Below are 24,318 nucleotides of genomic sequence, written 5' to 3'. Positions count from 1 at the left end.
AAAACTAATACTTCTGCGAGTCCCATTAAGGCTGAGGATATTGAAAAAATTATCTTAGAAAAAGTTACGGGGAATTTCGACGAAATAAAAACATACTAGGCGTCACATATTGTTGATACGGGCATATCAGGAATATTTTTGGAACGACTTATCATACCATGAGAAAACTTCCGGGGCATCATGAGTGGGATGTTCAGTTGCGCAAAAGCAAAATATACCTATTATTACTGCTATTAATAATGCTGCTACTACTGTTACTACTAATAATTATACACTGTTACTGCTACTGCTGTTCCTACTACTACCACTACTACTTTGATACTAGTACAGTCAAGGCTACACGTATGAAGGTGATAATTTGACAGTATACTGAGGGGGAATTTGAACTAGATCAAAACATACTATGCACATGCAGATTGCAAAAAGGATATATCTCAAGAATTGGTTTGGGTATTAAGTTGAATCTTTCGGAGAATACCTGAAGTGGAAGATCAATTGACAAAAAGGTAATACAAGCATGTCACAACTAACACTAACACCACTGCTACCTTTCCTGATGCTTCTACTGCTACTTTCCCTAGTGCTAATACTGCTACTAAGCTACTCCAACTACTACTTCAATTGCAACAATTTGTAAAGCTTCGAGTATTAAGGTGAAAAGGGCGTCAAAAGGGTGTCCGAAGCGCACAGCAACAATATTTTTGGAACGGCTGAACATGCCAAGGTGAAACTTCTAGGGCATCGTGAGAGCGATGTTCAACTGACCAAAAGGCAATATACACATGCTACTATCGCTAATAATACTGCTGCTACTACTGCTACTGTTGCTAATACAACACTAACACTGTATCTACCTTTACTATCACCGAAACTACTGTGATAACAGTACTATTAAGGCGAAGTCTATGACGATAAAATTTGAGAGAACATTGATGGCAAATTCAAACAAACAAAATAGACAATGTGCATTTAGATTGTCAAAATAGCGTATCTTAAGGATTGTCTGTGTATTAAGTTGGAATTCTCAGAGAATACATAAAGGGGAAGACCAATTCACCAAACGGCAATATGTGCACACTACTACTAATACTACTGTTACTGCAACATTTACTACTGTTACTGCAACAAGTTCTACTACTATTATTATTGCTCCAATTACTACTTCTATCGCAACTATTTGTAAGGTTAATGGCATTAAGATGAAAATTTCAAAAAGTATACGAATATACAGGTTAAAAAAGAGCAAATCGACAATATCATAGTAACGGCTAATTGTATTAAGTTGAGTAGTTATTCTACTGCTTTGACTGCAATTACAACTATGCCTAAGGGTATGAAGGTGAAATTTTCAGAGAATATTTCTGAAAATTCCTGTTGTACGAATGACAAGCTTTCATTCGTATGCAGGTTATCAAAAGGGCACATCAGAAATATCTTAATAACAGTTTCATATGTGAAATTAAAACTTACAACGCTTGTTGTGGGGGATGTTGAACTAGCCAAAAGACAATATTTGCATCATAATACTACTGCTTCTAATCCTACAACAACTACTACTGCTGCTATTATTATTATTGCTACTACTACTATTGCTACTAAAAAAAAGATTTCTGCTATTAAATCTACTCCTACTGCTACTACTATAACTACTAGTGCTACCAATAATACTAATAAATATAAAGGTATTAAGGCGAAAATTTTGGACAATATTGTAACTGTATTAAAATAAATGAGTGTCGTAATTATCGAGGCATTAGTCTGGTCTCTGTAGGTAGCAAATTACTGAGTAATATGATACTTTTTAGACTGAGAGATGCTGTAGACAAAGTTTTTAGGGAAGAACAATGCGGTTTTAGAAAAGGTAGAGGATGTGTCGACCAAGTATTCACTCTTAGGTTAATAATTGGGAAGTCCCTTCGTTGTCCTCAGTTTGATCGATTATGAGCAACTTTCGATTCTGTTGATAGAAGAGCGTTAACAAAGGTCTTATCGTTATATGGTATATCAGAAAAATACATTAAAGTGATTTGTGCTGTGTACGAGAATAATACTGCTGCGGTTAAGGTAGGAAATGAGGTTAGCAACTGGTTTTGTATTAAATCAGGAGTTAAGCAGGGTTGTGTTCTATCCCCCTTTATATGGATCATTTTGATGGACTTCGTCTTAAGGAGCACAGGAAAGGCAATTGGAGACCATGAAATCAAATGGGGAGGAAGAACGCTCCTGGACTTGGTTTATGCTGATGATTTAAGCATATTAGATGAAAGTGTGAGCAAAATGAATGAATTTTTAGAGGTTTTGCCGAGTTCAGGGTGCTAAAATAGGCTTGAAAATTAATGTTAGGAAGACTAAGTCACTAAGGCTAGGAATAAGTGAAGATGAACAGGTGACATTAGGTAACGTAAAGATTGATCAGATTGGGAGCTTTAGTTACCTTGGTAGTATTATTAGTAAAGATGGTGGGAGCAGTGAAGATGTTAAAAGTAGAATAGCTAAGGCTCAGGGTGTTTTTTCACAATTAAAAAAAGTTTGGAAGAATAGAAAGATAAGTCTGCAAACCAAGATCAGAATATTGGAAGCTACAGTGATGGCAGTCGTCAAATATGGCTCTGAAACATGGGCACTCCGAAAAGCAGATGAAAATTTACTAGATGTATTCCAGAAAAATTGCCTACGGATTGTTCTGGGTACCCGGCTGAATGACCGTATTTCATAACAGTAAGTTGTACGAAAAATGTGGTTCAATCCCGCTTTCTAGGGCTATAATGAAAGAAAGGTTGAGATGACTAGGCCAAGTTCTACGGATGAAGGATGACAGATTACCGAAGATTGTCCTTTTTGGCCAACCGTCTGGGGCTACACGGAAAGCAGGTCGTCCTTGTCTGTGTTGGGAGGATGTCATAATTAAAGATTTAAAGGAAATGGGAACTTCCTTGGAGGGTGTAAAGAGGGAGGCTTTAAATAGATTAGGTTGGAGGAGGAGCGTGCGTAGCTGTGTTGGCCTCAGGCGGCTTGGTGCTGCAGTGAGTTATTAATAGTAGTAGTAGTAGTATTAAAATAAATGAAACAAACTATGCCCACATAGGTTGTCTAGAAGACATATCAGCAATGCTTCAGGACGGGTTGATGGTGTTAAGTTAACATTTCATCGTGTATTCAAGGGGATTTTGAAAAAAAAAGCTGTTACGTGCATGCTGCTACTAAAGCTACTATAACTATTGCTACTACACAAGCTAAGGGTATTAAGGTGAAGCTTTCAGGGAATATTTAGCCGGATACTGAACTAAGTCAAACTGATTTATGATCTTGTCGATTGTCAATGGGGTGACAAAGCAATATCACAATAACGGCTTACATTATTAAGTAAGACTTTTCAGGGTAAGTTGTAACAGATTTGAACTAGCCAGAAGACACTATATGTATACTTTTGAAACTACATCTACAGTTACTGTGACTTATGACACTTAAGGGGACTAAGTTAAAACGTTTAGGGGGAGTTTCAATGAAACGAAAAAACTATACGCATGTAAGTACTAAAAGGGCATATAAGCAACATCATAGGCAGCGTTGCTCCATCAAAGCAAGTAATATTGTTGATATGTTAAAGGAGCTAATTTGGTTGGAAATTCAAAGTTCTAGTACCCTTTTTAAGAGCCAAAAGTGATTGGAGGGCAATCAGCCCTCCTCTTTAGCTCATAATTTTCCAATCAAAATTTAAGATACCTATTTTGTTAAGCATAGCTGAACTGTCTTGTAGCTGTATCTCTAAAGCTATTGCGTAGATCAATCCCTCACAGTTATACAATTTCCCATTATGTTCAAAAATTAAATGTTACCTTAAGATTAAGTCAAAATGCACTGTGTCAATGCTAATTGCCATTAAGGCATCTTAGCAGTATCCCAAGAAAGACTGAGGGTATTATATTCAAATTTTGGGGATGCTTTTATTACTACTTCTGGCCTTAAAATTTAACCAAATCAAAAAAGTGTGCTTATATCTAAGGGGTCAGAGAGCATAGATAGATTTTTTTTGGCGAATGATATCATGCTTTCTATTTCATGTCAACTAGAGGAGGTATAAAACTAAATTAAACACTACTGTTTGTGTCCAGATTTTTAAAAGGGTATACGTTGTTAAAAAATAGAGAAAAATCTTCTCCAGTATACAAATAGGAGGTCAAACTATAAATTCATAAAGAAAAACCGAGAAGCTTTTAACTTTTATTATCTTTTTCCTTTAAAAGACTATGTCAATATAAAATGAAAAGAAATTAATTAAAAAAAAACTTTTTACACAAAATAAGTTTTTCAAACAAAAGAAAAGAACTCCATTAAACCAAAAATGAGTAAAAATAAAATCAAATAATCTACCAATCGTAAAACTACTACAAGCCAGCATCGATAAATAAATGAAACCCGAAAACAAACAGAAATCAAACAGTTCGTGGTAACGAACTTTAGTAAGGAGCGACCCGGCTCAATAGTAAACGAAACTCTAAAAAACGGAATTTTGATATAAATAGATACATCAAAAGAATCAGATTTTTATGCTGATTTTAAATATATAGATTTATATTAGATTTATTATATATTATATATTAGATTTATTAAATTTCGTCTTACTCATCAAAAGTTAAGAGCCTGAGAAAATTTATCTTGTTTTGGAAAATAGGGGGAAACACCCCGTAAAAGTTATAGGATCACGGGTGCGTGTTTATTTGTTTGTAAGTTTTGTTTTTTTTCAGGGGTGATCGTATCGACCAAGTGGTCCTAGAATGTCGTGGGAGGGCTCATTCTTACGGAAATTTTGTTCAGCATGGTCGAAAAACCTAATAACTATGTCTTTGGGGCTGACTTACTCCCCCACAGCCCCCGGGGAAGGAATTTCAAGTTGCAAACTTTGACCAGCGTTTACATACAGTAATGGTTATTTGGAAGTGTACAGACCTTTTCAGGGGGATTTTTTGGTTGGGGGGTTGAGGGGAGGGGGCTACGTAGGAGGATCTTCCCTTGGAGGTATTGGTCATGGGAGAAGAGAAATTCCATGAAGGGGACACAGGATTTTCTAGCGCTATTTTTAAAGAAACAATGAAAAAATAAATATGAAAAAGTTTTTTCCACTAAAAGTAAGGACCAGCATTAAAACTTAAAACGAACAGAGATTATTACGCATATGGGGGGTTCATCTCTTCCTAAATACCTCGCTCTTTACGCTAAAGTATTTTTAGTAATTTCAACTATTTATTCTACAGCCTTTGTGATTTAGGGGTCAATCTTAAAGAATTGAGAAAATTACAGCTTCAGTGTAAAGAGCGAGGTATTAACGAGGGGGAAAACACCCTCATATACATAATAAAAAATATACGAATATAGAAGTTCGTTACGTAAGTTAATTTGTAAGCTACGTATATTTGTTACTAATAAAAACATTCGTTAAAAATTAAAAATTCTAGTTGCCTTTTTAAGTAACCGAAAAGTAAAGTTTTTTAACTGAAAGTAAGGAGCGACATTAAAACTTAAAACGAACAGAAATTACTTCGTATATGAAAGGGGCTGCTCCCTCCTCAACGTCCCGCTCTTAACGCTAAAGTTTTTTACTGTTTTAAAACGTACAGTTGAGAGAAAGAGGCAAACTTCAGCCCCTTCATATACGAAGTAATTTCTGTTCGTTTTAAGTTTTAATGTCGCTCCTTACTTTCAGTTAAAAAACTTGTTTTTTTTTATTTAATTACAATAAATAACTAAGTCAAACTCAAAACGAGCGTAAATTAACATGAATAGGACTCAAAACCCCAACGCCTTCTCAAGGTAAGAACAGAATGTGCACTTTACTTAAAAAAATAATTAATTTTAAATGTTTGTAACTTTGGTAAACCAAATATTATTAACATTTTAGTTAATAAATATCAGTATATGTATATTAAACTGATAATACAAATTCGTTAGAATTTTTTCAGTAATGTGTACATTATGTTCTGGCCTTGGGAAGGCATAGGGGGTTTGGTTTAATGGAGTTCTTTATTTTTCTATTTATTTCGAGAAAAAGATTTTTTTTATTAATTAGGAGAAAACCCATTGGTTGGTAGCCAGCCATGGGTCGTAACACATTTCAATCTTTTAATTTGCTGTTATGCTTCCATGGCTTTTCTTTACTCTACTCTCTTTTTCTTAGATTCCCTCATAATTACTTTATAGTCTTCAATTTCAAGGGGAGCCAAGGTCTCTCTTGCCCCACCCCCCTTGCGGGTGCCCATGCTGTAGACTGTTATGCATGGCATCAAAAAAATAAAAAAATATTATATGTGTTCAAAATCTGCGTAATCTTTGGGTTTTGTAGGGCTTATGGATTATCACGTTATAACCTTGAGTAGAGACAAATATTGATGAAGTATCCCCCTCAACATACCTCGGAAGAGTCAACTTAACCCCCTTAATCTTTCCTGAGATATCACTGATACACTCTTTTGACAACCTTGGATGGACAAAGTGAATTTTGATTTAATTCAATTTCCACTCAACATGCTATCAATTTTGGCTTAATACCCTTAGCCATTCATGGGATATCGCAGATGTGCCCTTTGGAAAAACACAGACGCGCATAGTGTCTTTCGATTCAGTGTAACATCCCCAAAAACATACGCTGAAGGTCGAACTTCATACGCTGGGTTTTCAGAGGATGTTGGACAGACATCCGGGACAATCCCCTCAACTTTCCCTGAATGTTTCAAGTGCATACCCTTTTCCATTCCTGAGATATGGTGGCTGTGCCATTTTGACAACCAGAATGTACTTAAACCTTTTCAATTTAGTTTAACAGTAGTAGCCTTACTAGTACTGGTAGCAGTACCAGTATCAGTCACAAATAGTGATAGTTGCAGTTATAAGTAGTAACAATCGCAGGTAGCCGCAGTTGCAGTTCCAAATTGTTGCAGTAGTAGTCACAGCCGCAAGTAGTTAAAGCGTCACGTATTTGCAGTCATATCCATTAAGTATTTGCAGTCGCAGTCAAAAGTAGCTTTGAGGTAAGTAGTTACTGTTGTCAAATCCATATTTTGTCTGAATCATAGTTTCAAGTAGTCGCAGACACAAGCAGTTGGGGTCGCAGTCGCAAGTAGTCACAATCGCAAGTTTTCGCGCTTGCAAGTAGTAATAAACGCAAGCAAATTCAATCGTAACTGGTTAACTGGTCGCAGTAGTATTAGTCAAAGTAATAGTATTAAAAGTTGTATGAGCCCTGAAAGGTTTAATTTAATATCCTCAGCCATTCCTGTGATATTGGTGATGCGCCCTTTTGACAACATGCATGCATATTGTGCGTTACAATTTTGTTCAGAATACACCACAATCTCCCCTGGAAGTTTCACTTTAAACCCTTTTGCCATTTTAAATGTTTTGTAGATTCACTATTTTAACATCCATATTTTATTAGATATGCTCTTCAACATATCCTGGAAACTTCAACTTAATACCTTTATCAATTCCAATAATATCAAAAGTACGCCCTTATGACAGAACATGGACGGACATTGTGTCTTTTGCTTTAGTTTAACATATACAACAATATGCCCTGAAAGTTCCCGAGCTGTTAGTGGATATTGCATGCAGATCCTTTAATAATCTGGATGCACATACCTTTTGCTTTAGTTTTATACTCCCTGAAATGTCCCTAAAAAAATAAAACTGAATACCTTATTTTCTTCTTACGACATGTATCTATGCTATTTCAACAACCTGGATTCACTTAAACCCGTTAAATGGAGTTGAATAGTAGTAGTAGCATTAGTGATAGCAGTAACCCTAAAAATTCCAACTCAATATCCTTATCCGTTCATAAGACATTGCTGATACGTCCTACTGACAACCAGCATGTATTGAATGCCTTTTGGTTCAGGGTTATAGCAACATAAACTTCCCCTGAAAGTTTCTATTTTATACCCTATTCCAGTCCTGGGATATCCTACCCATGCCATTTTGACAACATGAGTTCACTTAAGGCCTTTTAGTTGAGTTGAGTAGTAGTAGTAGTAGCATAAGTGATAGTAGTAACCCTAAAAATTCCAACTCAATATCCTTATCCGTTCTTAAGATATTGCTGATGCGTCCTACTGACAGCCAGCATGTACTGAGTGCCTTTTGATTCAGTATTATACCAACATAAACTTTTCCTGAAAGTTTCTATTTTATACCCTATTCCAGTCCTAAGATATCCCCCCAAGCCATTATGACAACCTGGATGTACCTTAACTCTCGTGTTTTAATTTAACAATAGCATTAATAGTAAAAGCAGTAGCAAAAGTGGTAGTTACAGTAGTAGCCTCGAAAGTTTCGGCATAATACCCCAAGGCGTTGCTGAGATACTGCTGATATACCCCTTTATAACTTGCATGTACACAATGTGTTGTGATTTAGAACAACATCCCCCTCAAAATACCCTGCAATATTTAACTTAATACTCTAAGCCACAGCTTAAATATTGCTGATATGCTCTTCTGACAACCACACGGTGTGTTTTGATCAACTTCAATACAACCCATCACCATTTTCTGAGAAGTTACCTGAAAACCTTCAGCATTAGCAATAGAAGTAGTGGTAGTAGCAGAAGTTGTATTCACACAATGCCTTCTTGGTTAGTTTAGCATCCACTCATCACACGCTGACAGTTTCAACTTATAATTAAAACCGTTTCTGAGATATTATTATATGCCCTTTTGATAACCTACAGACGCTTAGCATGCTTTGATTTAGTTAAGCACCCCCCTTTCCTCGACAATCCCTGAGAGTTTCACCTTACTAAATTAACCTTAATAGTAATTGTATAGTAGCAGCAGTAGTACTACTGGAAATAGTAGCAGTAGTATGTACGTAGTGCCTTTTTATTAGTTCAACAATCCCCTGAAGATGCCCTGAAAATTTCAACTGAATACCCTAGGCTGTTCCTGAGGTATTACTGATAAGCCCTTTTCACAACCAGCATACACATGTCGCGTTTCGATTCAATTTAATATCCTCCTTAATACTCTTAGCCTTAGTAGTAGTAGCAGTACGCACATAGTGCCCTTTGGATAGTTTAACTTCGCTATCAACATGCACTAAGTTTCAACTAAATAATCAAATGAATACTGTTTGATATTGTGTGTTTTAATTTAGTTCAACATCCCCCTCAACATTCTCTGGAAGTTTCACCTTATACCGTTAGCTTCAATAGCAGTTGTAGTAGTAGTACCATTTGTACACTCACAGAAAGTTTCACTTTAAAACCCTCAGCTTCAGTGGCTGTAGTAGCAGCAGCTGTAATTGTAATAGTAGTTGTGGTAGCAGTACTAGTTTTAGCAATAGTAGTATGCACATAGTGACATTTTGGTAGTTGAACGTTCCATAAAAGTTTGAACTTGAAACCCCAAACCATTTCATGGATAATATTGATCCACCTTCTTGACAACCTGCGTGCATAAAGTGGGTTTTGATTTGGTTCAACGTTCTTCTAAACAATCCCTTCAGAAAATTTACATTAATATACTTAGCCTCAGTAGCAGTGATATCAGTAGCGGAAGTAGTGACAGTAGCAGTATGTATGCAACACCTTTTCGTTAGTCCAATGTTCCCCTTAACATACACTGAAAGTTTCAACTTGATACTGTAAGCTGCTCCACAGAAATAGATGATACACCCTTTTGGCAACCTGCATATACTTAGTGTGTTTTGATTTAATTCAACATCCCTGTAATCATTCCCTGAACATTTCGCCTTAATACCCTTAGCCTCAGTAGCAGTAGTAGCAATAGCGGCAGCATCCACATAAAGCCTTTTGGTTAGTTCAAGATCACCCCTCAGATGCCCTGAAAGTTTCAACTTAGCACTCAAAGTCATTCCTAAGGTGTTTCATATAAGCCCTTTTAACAGCCTGCACGCACATAATGTGTTTCGATTTAGTTCAACATCCTTTGAAACTTTTCTACAGTTTTCATCTTAATACCCCCAACTTTATTAGTTTTAGTAGCAGTAGAATTAGGAATAGGAACATGTAAATATTGCCTTTGGTTAGTCCAACATCTCTTACAAAATGCTTTGTAAGTTTCGACTTAGTACTGTAAGGTGTTCCTAAGATATTGCTGATACATCCTTTTGACAACCTACATGCACACTGTGCGTTTTGATTCTGTTAATTTTCCCCTAAATATTCCCTGAAATTTCTACATTAATGTTCTTAACCTTAGTAATAATCTTAATTGTGTTAGTAGAAATAGTAGTAGTAGCATTAGTAGCAGCAACAGTAAATAGTATGCACGTATTGCCTTTAGGCCAGTTGAACATCCTCCTCATCATACCCTATAAGTTTTTAATTAATCCTCCAGTATATTCCTGTATATTCAGTTTTACTGTAATACCCTTAACCTTAGTAATAGTCGCGGTAGAAGTAGAGCTTTTAGTAGCAGTGGTAATTAGTAGCGTGATCATATTACCTTTTGGCAATATTTAAGTTCCAACTTAATACTCTAAGACGTAGGGTATTAAGTTAGAACTTGGGCCTAAGCCATTCCTGACATAGTGTGTTTTAATATTCAACACTCCTCTCAGCATTCCATGAAAGCCTCACCTGAATCTTCTTGATCTTTTTGGACTCCAAGTGTCAAACATGCCCCTTTTCCTGATAACAAAAAACAAAAACATATATAAACAATGTGCAAATTACATAACTTACAGCTCTTTTCTAAAGGGCTGCGATGGATAGGTGTCATCTCCAGGGGCAGACCTTTCAACTATTCTAAACAGAATTTCGATTAGACGTCTTTGGACAAAAAAAGGCGTGACAGGGGGGCTGGTTACCCTCCAGTCACTTTGACTCTGAAAACAGCACTAAAACTTTTAATTTCAATTTAATAAGCCCCTTCCAAAATTTCTAAAACATACAAGTACGTAAGTACGTTCGTACGAAGTTTACGTAAGTAAATACGAAGTACGTAAGTGAAAAAAAAAATAAGTCCCCTTTGCCCTTTACTAAAACAGTTGTATCATATTAATACTAACTGTATAGCCAGAATTGTTATTACTTGTGCTGTTTTTTTTTGTTGTTGTTTTTGTTTTTAGTTTTCAACCCCTTTGTAAAAGAAAGCTCTTTTTTATAAATAGTGAGGTTGGTTTCTGCTTGGATCCCTTATAATAAAATGTATGCTTTATCAAATTTAACCATCCCCCCTCCCCCACTGGGACCATTGGTTTCTCAGTGTTTTAGTGCCATAAAATGCCACAATGTTTTGTTTTTAGTTTTAGCCCAAAGCTGCTCTATCTTTAGAAGGGTTAAACATGTTTTGTTTCATTTTTATTGGACAAAAAACAAAAATTTTTCCGAAATCATTTTGAAATGCCAAAAAACTTATATTCTTTTACTAATGACCCGTACCATATAGTAGAAAACCCCTTTACAAATGCATTTAAAACGATTAAAAGCTATTGCTTATCCACTTCGGGATTCTAGGTACCTTGGGACTCGGGAGCCCCACCTATTCGTACCCTCAGTTCATCAGCCATACCCAATTCTATTCAATTTACAAAAACATAAGGTATGGCGGCGCGACTTTGCTTTTAGATATTGCCTTAGGAAAGAAAAAATGTACCTAATTTGAGTTTTATATTTATTGAATGCTTCTGTTTGAGAGATTCTTTTCCTTTGTTCGTAGAAGTGGATGTTTTCGCTTGAGACCCAGTTACATCTTCGGCCTCTTTGTCAGTTAGTTGAACGTTGTCATCAGTTCCTACAACTTCCATTTTTTCGGGCTCGCCGTTTTCTTTTCTGGCCTCTTTCTCTTTCGTCTTTGTGAGGTTTGCCTTTTCATTATGGTAGGCTAACTGGACAGTCGGATCTTTTAGCTCTTCACAAAGTCTTGCAAGTTTTTCTTTCCTGCAATAAACCATACCTATAAAACACTTTCCTGAAACTTCAGGTCAACTTCAGGATTTCTTTCCTGAAATGAACCACACCTATGAAACACTTTCCTGAAACTTCGGGTCAGCTTCAGGATTTCTTTCCTGAAATGAACCATACCTATAAAACACTTTCCTGAAACTTCAGGTCAACTTCAGAATTTCTTTCCTGAAATGAATCATACCTGTGAAACACTTTCCTGAAACTTCGGGTCAGCTTCAGGATTTATTTCCTGAAATGAGCCATACCTATAAAAACTTTCCTGAAACTTCAAGTCAACTTCAGGATTTCTTTCCTGAAATGAACCATACCTATGAAACACACTTTCCTGAAACTTCGGGTCAGCTTCAGGATTTCTTTCCTGAAATGAACCATACCTATAAAACACTTTCCTGAAACTTCAGGTCAACTTCAGAATTTCTTTCCTGAAATGAATCATACCTATGAAACACTTTCCTGAAACTTCGGGTCAGCTTCAGGATTTATTTCCTGAAATGAGCCATACCTATAAAAACTTTCCTGAAACTTCAAGTCAACTTCAGGATTTCTTTCCTGAAATGAACCATACCTATGAAACACACTTTCCTGAAACTTCGGGTCAGCTTCAGGATTTCTTTCCTGAAATGAACCATACCTATAAAATACTTTCCTGAAACTTCAGGTCAACTTCAGGATTTCTTTCCTGAAATGAACCATACCTATGAAACACTTTCCTGAAACTTCGGGTCAGCTTCAGGAAACCAGAAACTTCCGGTTAACTTCAGGTTTCCAGTTTATTTTTCCTGAAATAAACAACACCTTTAAACATATTCCCAAAATTCAGGTCAACTTCAGGAAACCTGAAACGTTTCCGGTTGATCTTTCCTCAAATGAACCATACCTGTAAAAGACTAGTAACCACAGACAACATAAAAGCCGTAACTTAGTAAAGAGCTTGGTTTCTTCCATGTATTATTAATACATTTTCTTAAGTTTAATGGTAGGTAGTAAGTGACGGGTAGATTCTATCACAACTTCTAAGACCTAATATCTTTATAAATGACAAATACGATCAGAGGGTCCCCAGCCACCATTTAAGCGCCCTCTTTACGTTAGTATACCCTTGAAACCGAATACATGACGAAGGAAAAACTTTAAGATAATGATCAGAAGCAAAGCTCCAGCCTTACTTACTAAAGAGCAAATTTCTTAGTTTTTATTATCTTAAAATTACAAATGAGCCATATGCCTCCCATGTACTATGTTTTTATCGACGACTTTTTTGTAGACTGGTCGTAGAAACTTAGGAGGAGGATAATTACAATTTTGAAACTTACAGTAACTTACCCTTTTTAAGGGTTCAAAGCGATTGAAGGGTAACCAGCCTCCTCCCTATGCCTTTTTTTGACCCAAGCCTCCGAAAGCCAACATGATTTATCGTAAAAAAAGCTTAGAAACAATCCTTTCATTCAAAATTATCGAATGGTTCAAGGGGCCTGACTCGTGGGATGACACTATTCCCAAGACTCCTGTAGCAAAGGCCGTAAATTATGCAAGAATTCGGTTGTTTACAGATAGGCTTTATTAGAAAACCAATAGACAGATTTATCAAAATAAAGGGGGGGGGGTCGTGGTTTCAGTCTACATCATATGGCTCGGGACCACTCCCCCGTCCCCAAGTTCAAGCAGTATCGAAAGGAGGTAATTTTACGTAAGCAAGTGATAGCGAAAGCTAAGAGCAATATGTTACCGTCAACCAGGTGACATTGATAATCGGGGGTGACATTGACACAACGATGGAAAACTGTCTCTTTGGACTTTTGATTACAGGTAGTTTGACGAAAAAATCTGAGAAAATTCTAGATGGCTCTTTAGATTATCTTCGTCAGTCAGTGTGGAAATGGCGTCCATCGAGTAAAGAGTGTCCGTTTGTGAACTGGTTGTGTAAAGTAAATAATCTTTTTTATGTTTAGGCGTACTGAAAACTTTTTTGACCACGAAAGAACAGGTGACTGTTTTCTGTTGTAGGGAATTATTAGGTTTGTAAGTATGATCAGAAAGCTGCCCAGTAAGTATTTAGGGATTTACTTTAAAACTGAATTAGATGGGTGAACTGTCAAAGTTATCCCTTTGAGAAAAGATATTTCGACGGTGCCTTTGACAATTATCAAAGTCATCCCCGAAGTGTTCTGATTCAATTTTTAACCTTTTTTTTCTTTTTACATCTTTTTTATTATATTCTTCTACCATTTTTTAATAGAATCATGCCTAAGATATTGTCCCATTATTTACCAAAATATATTTTCTAATCATTTTAAACCCCTACAGACATTGCAAAATAAAGCCATAAGAATAATTGGTGCTTCTTTTCCTCGTCCTGCATGACTTCAAGGTCTTTCTGAGATAAAAACTTTTTATTTTTTTTATTTTTGTTTCTTCATATTGCAGAATATGAATATAAATTTTTAGTCAGCTTGAGGATTTGCAATTATCGTTCTTGCATTATGATATTCACTTTCCGGCGAGTTGTTTTTACGAATCACATAATCTTGTCACCCCCTTTTCGCTCACTCGCTTCATTGTCGGCTCGTTTTGGAGCGTATAAAATCCCCTCGGTTAAATGTTAAAGAAATAAATTTTCAATAAGATACAAAATTCCTTCTGTAGCAAATAGGGTTAAATTAAATGCTAAATTTAGAAATCTTATTAGCCCATCACTTTCAAAGACAAAGTTAGTAGAATATATTATTTTGATGACGGGGTGATTTTACTTCGAATTTTTTTTAGCAATTTTTTTCTTGGAATTTTACATGCTGGGGTAGCCTCCTTTGTCCTTTTCCTTATATATGTTATGATGGTTTTTTATTTATTTCTTTTTATTTTTAGTGTATTTGAAATTAATGTAATGATTAATAGCCTTCTTTTCAAGCTTAGCTCCCTGTTGGCTTTATTTAATTATTTTTGTTTGTTTTTATTTGTATTAACTAAAAATTATATCTATCTATCTATCTATCTAACTAAGCTTAAACATCACGATTAGTTTATTGTGGTTTTCTTTAAGCTTTTTTCTCTTTCAGATGACAAGAACTTACGAACGAAAGCCTGACGCTCGTCTGGCTTTTCCCATGGAAGCATTTGTGAAGGCAGTTGAAGCTGTGAAGAATGGGGCTAAAATCTACACTGCAGGGAAAGACTACGGAGTTCCGTACAGTACTCTGCGGAACCACACCAAAGGCCTGCACCTAAAAAAAGTCGGCGGGCGGACAGTTCCTAGAATGAACGAAGAAACAGTTCTTCCTATCTGATTCGTCTGTCTGAGTGGGGATTTCCGCTAACATGGTTTGATCTCCATCTCCTTGTCAAGTCGTAAAGACACTCGGATCAACTGAGCCACGGAATCTGCCAGAACATTAGCTCAAGCCGCAACAAAGTCGAATACGGGATTGTGACATGTACATTGATTGCCTGGATGAGGCGCTTTGCGGCGTCAAGCCTGAATACATTATAAATTACAACGAAACCAGCCTTTCTGATAACCTGGATGAGTGAAGGCTATGTTTAAAGGTAAAATAAAGTATCCCGAGCGATTAATGAATCAGAAGAAATCAGCAACATCTAAAATGGTAGCAGCTACTGCTAGTGGAGAACTTTTGCCTGGAGGAGACGCATTGCGACGTTAAACCTGAATGCATTATCAATTACAACGAAACCAACCTGTCTGATAATCCTGGCTGAGTGAAGGCTATCTTTAAACGCAAAATAAAGTATCCCGAGTGAGTAATGAATCAGACAAAATAAGCAGCATCTATAACGGTAGCAGCTACTTCTAGTGGAGAGCCTTTGCCGGGAGGAGACGCTTCGTGGCTTTAAGCCTGAAGGCAGTATCAATTATGACGAAACCAACCTGTCTGAAAATCCTCGACGAGTGAAGGCTATCTTTAAACGCAAAGTAAAGTATCCCGAGCGAGTAATGAATCAGATGAAATCAGGAACATCTACAATGGCAGCAGCTACTCCTAGTGGAGAAATTTTATCCGTATTATATCAAAAATACTACTAAAAAGAGCAGCTTCTGGGTGGGTTCCTCTAAGTTTCTCAGTAATACCTAATCCAAATATAATTTTGCACAATTGCATCACTTCTTTGAGGAAGTTCTTACTAAAAAAAAAAAAAAAACTTTGCCGCATGCTTTATAATCAAATCTTTATCAATTTTGTATAATATTTGTCTCTGAAAAGAGACAAATACAGGAGATATGTAAATTTGACCTTCAATCACTTATGCTAGACATCCGGCCAAGGCCAGATTTCGTCAAAATCCTAAAGGGTTGGAGCAAAGTTGGAGCCAATTGTCCAAAATCAAGGGAAAATGATAGTGAAAACTGAAAAATGAGCCATATAGTACCATAAAGGCAAAGATATATTAAAGAAAACTGACCCCTCTCTGTGGATGCTTCCATGATGCAGGCTTATCTTAGTTTTGACTACATTTTTGAAGAAACTAAGTTTCAGCTAGAGGGGACAGTTGTCCCCCCCCCGGCCCAGAGTAAATTACGCCCCTGGTTCAAATCGATCTCAGACTCATAATTCAAATTTGGTCAATTTCTGGAGACACTATCCGGTAAGACTATTTCCAGTCATACATTAACTCAGGTAATTCAGAAGTAGGATTGCCACCCCCTAGAGATTCGTCACTATTTTCAGTGATTTTTTATATTGTCTAAACAAAAAAAAATCACTAAATCAGCACTCAAATCACTAGACTATTGAAGAAAATCACTAAATCAACCAAAAAATCACTAAAGTCTAGTGATTTGTTCTCATTGGGTGGCAGCCCATTCCAAAAGCACTTTGCAGCTCAAGGGAGTATATTCAATTAAAGACGAATGTTAGGACATTAGACTCCGAGAGTAGAAATATTGGGGTAACATTGCGACATAGACATTCTAAGACAAAAACTGAGCGGTCAAAGCTCGATACGCCCACATATAGCCCCAAGGAGCAAGGGAAACTGAAAGGAGGCAGATTTGAGACGATTTCAAATAAAAACACAGGGGAAAAATTACGTAAGTGCCACTTTTACCAGATGAGGATGCCATTGGCGTCCTCATTGAGAACTTGGGAAATATAATGGATTTGAGATTATTCATCTGTATTTAAAGCTGAAGTTATTCTGTGAGTGACGATAAAAAAGGATTGTCCAAGCATTTATTCCTAATTTATTACTTGGGTTAAAGCAGAGAGTATGAGTAACTACTGAGAGTGGGTACTGAAAACTATAAACGCCATCTATCATTTGGCGACACTTGGCCCTTTTTCAACGTAATAATATGAATAATAAGTCTAATTAATGCAATGTCTAAAATTAGAGCAGCAATAAGTGTCTGACCCCAGTTCCTGACAAAAAAAAAACGATTACAAGGCTTGGAAAGTGCCAAGTGTCGCCATATGCAAGATGGCGTTGGTAGTTTCTTGTCAACACTAGCGCCAATTCCCACTTTTTGATATGCCCATACTCTTTGGGTTAAATCATAAGTCAATAATATGAAACTGGAGTTATCAAAATATATGATACATTATATAATACCCACCTTTATATAAAAAGATTTATAAATAAACATGTTCAAGTGGTTACACTTTAGACACGTTTCAATGCTAAATTTATAAAATACTCGATTTAAGGGTAGAGTTAACAAGAATAACTAATTAATTAGAAAATTTGATTAGCATGTCCATTAGATTTAATCAGAATACCCAATAGATTTAATTAGAATACCCGATTTAACTGCAATATCAGATTTTTAAAATATCCGAAACAGCCTACCCATGTTCTAGCAAGCAATCGGAAGTTACAATGACATCAATTACTTATCATCGTATCACACCCAAATTATAATACACAAATAATGGGAAAACAAAAATAGTAAGAAATTCGTCAGTTTTTTTTATTTACTTTGTTTCGAGAAATAGATTTGCTGACAAAGCCAATTTTCACAAGACAAATTTATGCTAAAAACAAGAATGAAACACTAGTGAAGATTTTTTAGTAAGAGTAATTAGTGTTAACACTAGTTAAACATACAATAAACACAAGAATGAAACACTAGTGAAGACTTATTAGCAAGACTAATTAGTGTTAACACTAGTTAAACATATAATAAACACAAAAATGAAACACTAGTGAAGATTTATTAGCGAGACTAACTAGTATTAATAATAAATTAAACTTATAATAAACACAAGAATGAAACAGTAGTTAAGACTTATTAGCAACACTAATTAGTGTTAACACTGGTTAAACACATAATAAACGTAAGAATGAAGAAATAACTGCCAGAATGGAGAAGTTAATAAGCATTAATGTTTTTAGAATAAATAATAATAAATTAATAAGCAGTTTACTGAGGACAGAGATCATTTGTTTTATTATGAAGGAAAAAAAAAGGAATTTACAACCAATAAAAAAAAGAATGAAATCAACAATGTTGGCGGAGACCCCTACTGGGTCATTAGTTCCAAAAGAAAAATAAATGAAGGTCAAACAAATCTACCTTAACTTTTTAGGCTAGGACCACTGGTTCAATAGCCTGCTTTCACTCAGGAAACGCAGAATAAAGAGTACTTTTACAAACAGTGCCAAACAAAAAAAATTGAAGTTCCTGCTTCGCCCCAAAACTCATACAAAGGGAAAGTTTATCGAAGACTTTCTACATGTGACCATATACCCGGCACCTGATGGAATATCCTCAATAAAAACATTCTTTGAACAGTTAAGGCTACTTAGGACAAACATAAGAAAAAAAAAGAAATATACAATTAGATTCTCCATTCGATGCTATTTCCAAGTATGATTATCACTGTATTAGGAGTTGCCACCCCTCCCCTCACATCCTATTGGGTCAGATATATCCTTAGCCTACATACCTTTTTGATAACAACGAAGGTAAGGGTTCTTCTGAAGGAAACACTTAAATAAAGGGAGTACCACCATATAATTTAAAATTGTATATTTTTTCTTAAATAAAATAATGATACAAATTTGGACAAGTCCTGGTGAATTAGATTCTTATTGGTTTCTCAGTTTTAGTATTTGCATTATATTCCTCAGAAGACGGCTCTAAGTCCTGTAGTCGAAATATTCAGTTAGGTTGTATTTGGACGATTTCATTCATAAAATTCCTCATTAGCGTCTTCTATCTTTTTTTTTATGATGAATTGGTTGGTCTTCGTTATTATCTACGTCCGAGTGGAGGTAGATAATAATGATCCATCTGCTTAACTTTTGTGAACTTCCTCACGTAAATATGGTGTCTTACGATTACACAAAAAGACCATGGGTAAATGATAAGAATGGAAACTGGCGCTAAAATCAACAAAAAAAAACATGAATGCCATCTAGCGTTTGACGACACTTGGCATCTTTTCAAGCTTTACAGTCTTTTTTTCTGTCAGAAACTAAGATCATGCACTTATTACAACACTAATTTTACCAACATCACAAATTAAATGATTTATCTCAATATTCTTACACTGAAAAAATTTGCCAAGTTTCGACAAACACTGGATGGCGTTTTTTTTTTTGTCGACAGCTAGCGCCAGTTTCCACTCTTGTAAGTTTTTCATAATCTTCGACTGGATATTCAAGTTTGAAAGTCTGAATAATAATATTTTATTAACTTTCTGGTTTTTCACTTTAATTTTTTTAGACACTCACTAACTCAAAAATGACAGGGGCTGGTGAAAAAAAGACAGGGGCTGGTGAATTAGATTCTTATTAATTTCTCTGTTTTGGTGTTTGCATTATATTTTGCTAAGACAACTATGAATCTTATAGCGGAGATATTCATTTAGGTTGTATTTAATGAATTTTCTAAACGTTTCCTGATAACGGCTTCATTTTGTATGATGTGAATGGTCTTCAGCCTTAACTAGTGGAGTTATTGGTTGGAGGTGTCCAATTTTGAAGAGTTGGTTGATATTAACAAAAGAGTGGCCTGAAAATAACAAAAGTAGGCTGAGCACAACAAAAGAGTGGACAGAGCATAGCAAAAGAGTAGGCTGAGCATAAAAAAGAGTGGACTGAGCATAGCAAACAGTAGACTTAGCATAACAAAGAGTAAGGCTGAGCTTAACAAAAGAGGGTAAAGGTTTCGTTATTGGCCCCTCCAGAAGGAAAAAATATACAATTCTAAAAACTATTTTTAAAATTCTACAAATAATTACTTTTATCATTCCTGAAAACATTGCATAAATTTACGGATAAAGGTATAAAGTGGTAACTTTTGAGAGATGTTAAAGGTGGTACTGAATTGAAACAAAAGAAACTGTGAGCATCCAGCTTGTCATATAGGAGTATCTACGATATCACAGGAATAAATAAAGGTGTCAAGTTCTAATTTTCAGGGAATGTAAAGCCAACGAAGGTTGCTCTACTAAGGAAGAGAAGGAGGCAAATTAAATCTTACACGGTATTTTGATCGAAAACCTATAAGAATGTATCATACCTCATTTCTGCCATGATTGGTAGGTCTTACTATAGAATTTCCGAACGGTAATGCAATAAACTTACATTTCTTTCTTCCTTTTTCCAGTTTCTACCAAAGATTCACTTCCAGTTTTTAGGGCTTCCAATTTTCTTGGAACATTAGTCAATTCTTTTCGAGTTTTTCTTATTTGCTCTTCGCCATTATTTTTCTTATCCTTTGTTACCCTATAAATAAATAAAAACAAACGTTTTGTATATTTTAAATAAAGCACAAACAACAGCTTAAGCTGAGGTGGCAAAAATCACCCTCCCGTTCAGGGCAATGTTTACTCGTTTCAGGTTTTAACGTTCCTTTTTACTTATATTCGATACAAATTTTGTTAGACATTTACAAAAATAAGCTCCGAGGTTGGTTATGTCATAGCTGTAAATAAGAATAGATAGAAATCTTCCCTGGTTAATGTACGTGTACTAATGACGTGGGTGCTCCACGTCATTCCCCGTCATTAACCATTCCCTGGTTAATGACGTGTAGAGAACACGTCAGCACTGCATAAATCTGGATGTTATTATTCGAAGCATTAGACCCCCCCCCCACCCCTCCTTAGAAAAAAAATAACATGTGTCCAAAACACATATTTGTCTAAAACTAAAGTCACATCGCCTAGTCATAGTTAATGAACAAATGAGGTGGAGCTTAAATCTAGTGTGGACTCCTGATAGTTAAAATAATAAAAAAAAATAAAATCTACTAATAAGATGTATCACTTCATAAGTGGGATTAACAAGTTAGGTTACAGGTTGAGCAATAGTCGTCACTACTACTTTCAGTGCCTTTATGTGGACCAGAAGCAGAAGACCCCTTCAAATTCTATACGCAATGAAACATCTGGGCCCATCTGTGCGGAATGTGCTGACAGTAAGAATTAGAATGGCGGATGACGTACCTCAGTTAAAAAAAAAATTAAAACATATTTTTTGGGAGCATGATTGTTGACTTTTATTACAAACGGTAGGGTGGGTAGGGGAAGAATGGTGGCTAGGGGAAGGGTCGGTCAGGACGCAGAGTGGGAAAGGTGAGTATTGATGAGTGATGGACACAAGATTAATTATTATTGTTTTTGTTGGGTTAATCTAATTACTTAATTTATTAGGTAAGTACTTACGCTGACTTTCGCGTGACCGCAAACCCTCATAGGTTTTCTCCAGCGCAAAAGTGTTGTTTTTTTTTAGTTTTTTTTCTTGTTAAAAATAAAAATTTGAATTTGAAAACCGCGCAAAAATGCCAATTCTTTAGCCTTTTTTAAGAGTTTTACAAAGAACAATTGTGGCATTAGAAAATTCAACAACTGAGTACATTTCCCATATTCAGCTTGAGAACTCAAAAGAAGAATAAGAACAAAAAAAGAACACGAATTACCTGCTCAGGTCAGGCCTCTGTTTTTCCTTCTCCTTTATGGCAGGTTCTTCCACAGGTTTTAAAGCCACATCAATAGTTGCGACAGTGGCAGGACCTAAAGGGACCCAAAAACAGATAAATAACCATTATTTTACGGCAATTGAAAATAAAAACATTATATATATATATCTATATATATAAAAATAAGTTGTCTGTGTGTGGATCTGTGGATCAGGTGACGTCATGTTTGTTCGCATATGACGTCTGAATTATTTCACACTAATACAAAAGAAGAAAAAAACTAAAAAAGGTAAAAACTACAAAAAAAAACTAAAAAGAAAAAAAAACTAAAAAAGCTAAAAAACTAAAAAAAACTAAAAAAAGGTAAAAATCTAATAACTAAAAAAACTGAAAAAAATAAAAAAAGGCAAAAACTACAAAAAAAATAAAAACTAATAAAAAAACCAAAAAAGCTAAAAAACTAAAAAAACTAAAAAAAACTAAAAAAAGGTAAAAAACTAAAAAAAACTAAAAACTAAAAAAGAAAAAAACTAAAAAAAAGGAAAAAACTGAAAAATAAAAGAGAAAAAGAAAACTAAAAAAATATGAATAAATATATATAAAAATAAGTTGTTTGTGGGTTATGTCTGTCTGTCTGTCTGTCGAGTGACGTCGTGTTTGTCCGCATATGACGTCTGAATTATTTCACACTAATACAAAACAAGAAAAAAAACTAAAAAAGGTAAAAACTACAAAAAAAACTAAAAAGAAAAAAAACTAAAAAAGCTAAAAAACTAAAAAAAACTAAAAAAAGGTAAAAAACTAAAAACTAAAAAAAACTGAAAAAACTAAAAAAAGGCAAAAACTAAAAAAAAAACTAAAAACTAATAAAAAAACTAAAAAAGCTAAAAAACTAAAAAAACTAAAAAAACTAAAAAAAGGTAAAAAACAAAAAAAAACTAAAAACTAAAAAAGAAAAAACTAAAAAAAAGGAAAAAACTGAAAAATAAGAGAAAAAGAAAACTAAAAAAATATTAATAAATATAAAAAATATAAATATAAATATAATATAAATTAGCAATCAACAAAGCACCGAGACACAAATGACGACCGGGACACAGGGAGTATAAATGACGACCAGGACATAAGTAAAAAAAAAAACTAAAAAAACTAAAAAAATGGTAAAAACTACAAAAAAACTAAAAACTAATAAAAAAACTAAAAAATCTAAAAATCTAAATAAACTAAAAAAGAAAAAAAAGAAAAAAGGAAAAAAATAAAGGAGAAAAACAAAACTAAAAAACGAATGTATATACAGACCGGGACACCGGGATACAAATGACGACCGGGACACAGGGAATATAAATGACGACCGGGACACAGGGACACAACTACAATGGGGACGCCGGGGGGCACAGGGGGATATAAATGACGACCGGGACACCAGGACACAAGGAATATAAATGACGCCCGGGACACTCAAAGAGAAATCACAGATTGGAACACCGGGACACAAATGACGACCGGGACACAGGGAATATAAATGACGACCGGGACACAGGGACATAACTACAAAGGGGACGCCGGGGTGCACAGGGGGATATATAAATGACGATGGCGACTCAGGGAATGGTCGATTAGCAATCACCATCAACAAAGCTCAAGGGCAATCATTAGAATCATGAGGTATAGATCTGAATACGGATTGTTTTCCCATGGACCATTATATGTTGCATGATGTTGTATATTCGCAAATTTTACGTAGTTAAAAACATATATATATATATATATATATATATATATATATATATATATATATATATATATATATATATATATATATATATATATATATATATATATATATATATATATATATATATATATATATATATATATATATATATATATATATATATATATATATATATCTATCTATATTCACAGGTGGGACATAGGGACACAACTACAATGGCGCGTAACGACTTACGCGCGCGGGGGGGCTTGGGGGGGGGGGCGCGAAGCGCCCCCACCAACTAGGTGTTGGGGTGTGTATATATATATAGTATATATTATATATATATATATATATATATATATATATATATATATATATATATATATATATATATACATAAAGCTCGCCTTTCTTAGTTGCTTGAACATCCAACTTTGGCCTAGAAGCCCAATTAGTCACTCTGATAGGCTTAAGTTTTTTATACATTAGTTATTTTCGCAGTTTTGGGAGCTAAGAGTTCTTGATTGACTTGCATTCTCTTCTTGACCCTGCATGAAGTAGACGACATGATCACCAATTGAGGGGGGAGGGATGGACTTTTTTGTCCTCTCAATAAGTCTTTAAAAATACCTTTTTTCCGGTATTATTATAGAAAAATGTGTTGAAATAAATTAGGCCCCAAAATCGGCCAAACACTTTTTCTAAAAAAATATTTGGAGAACCACAGATGAATTTTTCACGAGTGGCTTTAAAGTTGCGTATGGACAGGAGCAATAGAATATTAATGAAGAAAAAAAT

General features: G+C 35.1%; 1 protein-coding gene across 2 annotated transcripts in view; it reads right to left on the bottom strand.

The window, feature by feature from the left end:
• The window catches only part of LOC136029966 (uncharacterized), a 102,475-nt gene that overhangs the window by 16,080 nt on the left and 62,077 nt on the right, over window positions 1-24,318 (bottom strand). For both annotated transcript variants that reach the window (XM_065708527.1, XM_065708528.1), the window contains 3 exons: window positions 21,804-21,897; window positions 20,468-20,608; window positions 11,613-11,896 (listed from right to left, as the gene is read on the bottom strand). In XM_065708527.1, coding sequence (XP_065564599.1) covers window positions 11,613-11,896; window positions 20,468-20,608; window positions 21,804-21,897 — 519 coding nt within the window. The remainder of the gene's footprint in view (window positions 1-11,612; window positions 11,897-20,467; window positions 20,609-21,803; window positions 21,898-24,318) is intronic.

This window comes from Artemia franciscana, chromosome 8 (assembly GCF_032884065.1).
Source record: "Artemia franciscana chromosome 8, ASM3288406v1, whole genome shotgun sequence".
Taxonomy (NCBI): Eukaryota; Metazoa; Arthropoda; class Branchiopoda; order Anostraca; family Artemiidae; genus Artemia; species Artemia franciscana.
This window is presented reverse-complemented; position numbering and strand designations above follow the sequence as displayed.